This window comes from Cibotium barometz, chromosome 15 (genome assembly GCF_041138505.1).
Source record: "Cibotium barometz isolate CiBa-2024 chromosome 15, ASM4113850v1, whole genome shotgun sequence".
Taxonomy (NCBI): domain Eukaryota; kingdom Viridiplantae; phylum Streptophyta; class Polypodiopsida; order Cyatheales; family Cibotiaceae; genus Cibotium; species Cibotium barometz.
The window spans coordinates 58,799,828-58,802,575 of record NC_141060.1 but is presented as its reverse complement, the minus strand read 5'-3'; the positions used below and the strand labels follow the sequence as shown (position 1 = coordinate 58,802,575).

The 2,748-nt window shown below is 46.1% G+C and overlaps 1 protein-coding gene across 1 annotated transcript; it reads right to left on the bottom strand.

Annotated features, from left to right (window-relative positions):
* Window positions 1-260: 260 nt before the first annotated feature.
* Window positions 261-1,489, bottom strand: LOC147631485 (uncharacterized). The gene has a single exon (XM_086809876.1). It carries the CDS (start codon window positions 1,382-1,384, stop codon window positions 797-799), a length of 588 nt encoding a protein of 195 aa, XP_086666002.1. The 5' UTR covers window positions 1,385-1,489; the 3' UTR covers window positions 261-796.
* Window positions 1,490-2,748: the final 1,259 nt, after the last annotated feature.

The following is a 2,748-nucleotide window of genomic DNA, read 5'->3' as shown; positions in this document are numbered from 1 at the left end:
AATCCCCCTTTGTGCCAATTGAGTGTGGGCTTATGTCCTTGCTCTCTTGGGTGTGTCTATGGTGTGTGAGAGAGTTGAGAGGAGAGAGCGCTCTATTCATGGTGCATTCTCCTCTTTGTTCTTGTGTCTATGCCTACTTCCCAATTTGGTACCATTTCACCCTAATTATGGAAGCCCGTGTATGTGCACGACCCGACTTAGTTGTGGATTCTTTACTCTATGTTTGAAGTTTTATTTTGGAATCCCGAAAGATAGACAAGTTTTTGTGTCAAACAAATTATTCATGTTTGTCTTTTGTTAGCTACATGTGATGTTGGATAAATTTCAAGTGCTATACTACCTTGAAAAATGCATTCAACACACAATCTTAGGAATCTCTTGAGAATATTACAAGACATGATGTGTTGGGTCTTGCGAAGGGACATAGCAAGAGGGGAGATGCACGTGCTTCTCTTTCTTCATTCTATCGTGCAATTCACTTGATTGTTGAAGCCATCATTTCTTTTGATGAAAGAAGACCTGGCGCTTATTCACCGAGTCTTGCAACCTTCAAATTTAAGGGTTGAAGCCTTCCCTTAAGGGGAGACGTCTTTTATGTCATCGCCACACAAAAGATCCCCGTCCCCCATCTATATGTTTGATGATTTCGTGCAGACACTTTGCAAACAAGCCCAAGCTTGAAGGAGCCGCACAACGGAACAATCCTGTTAAGAATGTAACTCCATTTGGGAGCTGGCGGCTGATGTTCAGAGCCTCACCCAGGGGCGTGAAATGAGGGCCACTTTGTGTAAAAGCCTCACACGGTAAGAGACGAGCTTTCCACGATGGTGTCCAGTTTCGGTGTCCATGGCCTGCTGGACCTCAACATGCAGCAGTGTAGTTGTTGTTGCGGTTGCTGTTGAGGAGCTGCATCCTCGACCAAGTCTACTGGGAAAGAGTAGCTTTTGGCTATGCTTTGAAGCGTATGGCCCTTCTCTGCCTGCTCGTACTGGTGGGCCGAGAGAGGGGTAACCTTGGTACTGTGACCCGGACCTCTAGGAGTCGCGGAGGAGAAGCCTGACTTGCAAGCCAGCGTGGAGATGTGGTGCAGCTCCTCCACGGACAGGCGGGTATTGAGCCTGTGCATGGGGAGGAGGAAGTAGACATGGTAGGCACGTGCGTCATGGTCTGCGGCCAAGGGAGAAACGCGCTTCCCAGCTAATTGCTGATCATACTCCGCCACAAAGTGGTTGGGGAACTCCAACATCAGCTCGCCCACCTTCATCGGCTCCTCCAGCTCGCAGGTGCGACCGTCGAGAGCGTGCACGATTCTGATGAGGTTGTCCTGCTGAGCATCTGAGCGCCCGGCGGGTGTGGAGTAGATGCAAGAGAGCCCATTGCCCATATTAGAGGACGATGGAGGACGATGAGCAAAGAAGATTGTTTGTCGTATAAACTATTACAATGGGATGCGAGAGGAAGGAGGGAGAGCATGAAAGAGGCGAGGGTCTGGGGTGTTTTAAAAGAAGAGGGGTTGGGCAGAGGGTAAGGTCGAGGAAGGAGCGATTGATTTAGTGGCCGCCGGCCGTGGAAAGGTGTAGGGAAAGTGTGTTGACGGTTGAATGAACAGAGTGCGCAGGAGGGTCGCCAGCTGGGTGATTGAGATTCATCATCAAGACTTTTGTCCCCTCGAGACTCCAGCTTTGTTTCCACATCAGCTGGCTGCCGCTGATGATTCAACCATCTCCGAGAGACTACTCCATACCTTTTCTTTAGCCACATGTTCCACTGTCCACATATTTGACAGCGTCATATATGGCTTTCAACATATAACCTCATAAGAGGACGTGTAGCTTGAGCGTCTTTCCCAAGCACGACAGGACAGGACATCAGATAGCTTCAACGTTTTTACCAACCACGACAACAGCCCTTCGACACCCGTGACCACATCCCACATGCGTAGGGCCAACAAGTAAACCCTCCTCAGCGTCGCAAAATCAGAGCATGTTTTCATCCAAGTGATCGAACCTGCTAGGACCCACTACTTGTTTTTCTCCTTCCTCCTTACTAGGAATAAGGACACAACCATCACTAGCCATGGGTTTTTTTTTTTTCATCCAAGTGATCGAACCTGCTAGGACCCACTACTTGTTTTTCTCCTCCTTAGGAATGAGGACACAACCATCACTAGCCATGTGTGTGTGTGTGTGTGTGTTTTTTTTTGGGGGTGTTTTTTTTTTTTTGTTTTTCAAGATTGCTGAGTCCTTCTAGAGCTATTTTAATGGCACATGAATTGTGAATACTTGAAGAAAAGGAGATAAAATTTATACAACAAGTATGTATCTATAAGAACTTATGCCAATCAGTTTATTATTTTCTGAAAGGATGCAATCATCTTCTAATTCACTCTTGTCTCATTGCTCTTGGATAAAAATCCAAGGTGTTTGTGGTAGGATTACTTTGTTGTGGATCCATTGTGTGGCCACAATGCTTCCATCTTCTCTACTTCTTTCATAGTAATCTCGTGCATCCTTAGTGTCCTCGTTGTTGTCACCACAACCAAGTGCTTCCCAAATAGTGCTTCTCACATTTTAAATAAGTGCATAGAACCTAAGATATGATTAATTAACAAATCATTCCAACAAGGCAATTGATGAAAAACAGATAGTCTCATCATCCTAGATGGTGCTCCATGATTTCAACCAATCACTAGACTTCATTCTTGGTGATTTTTTCACCATGTTTGCGTCTCGTTGTGGATGATCATCT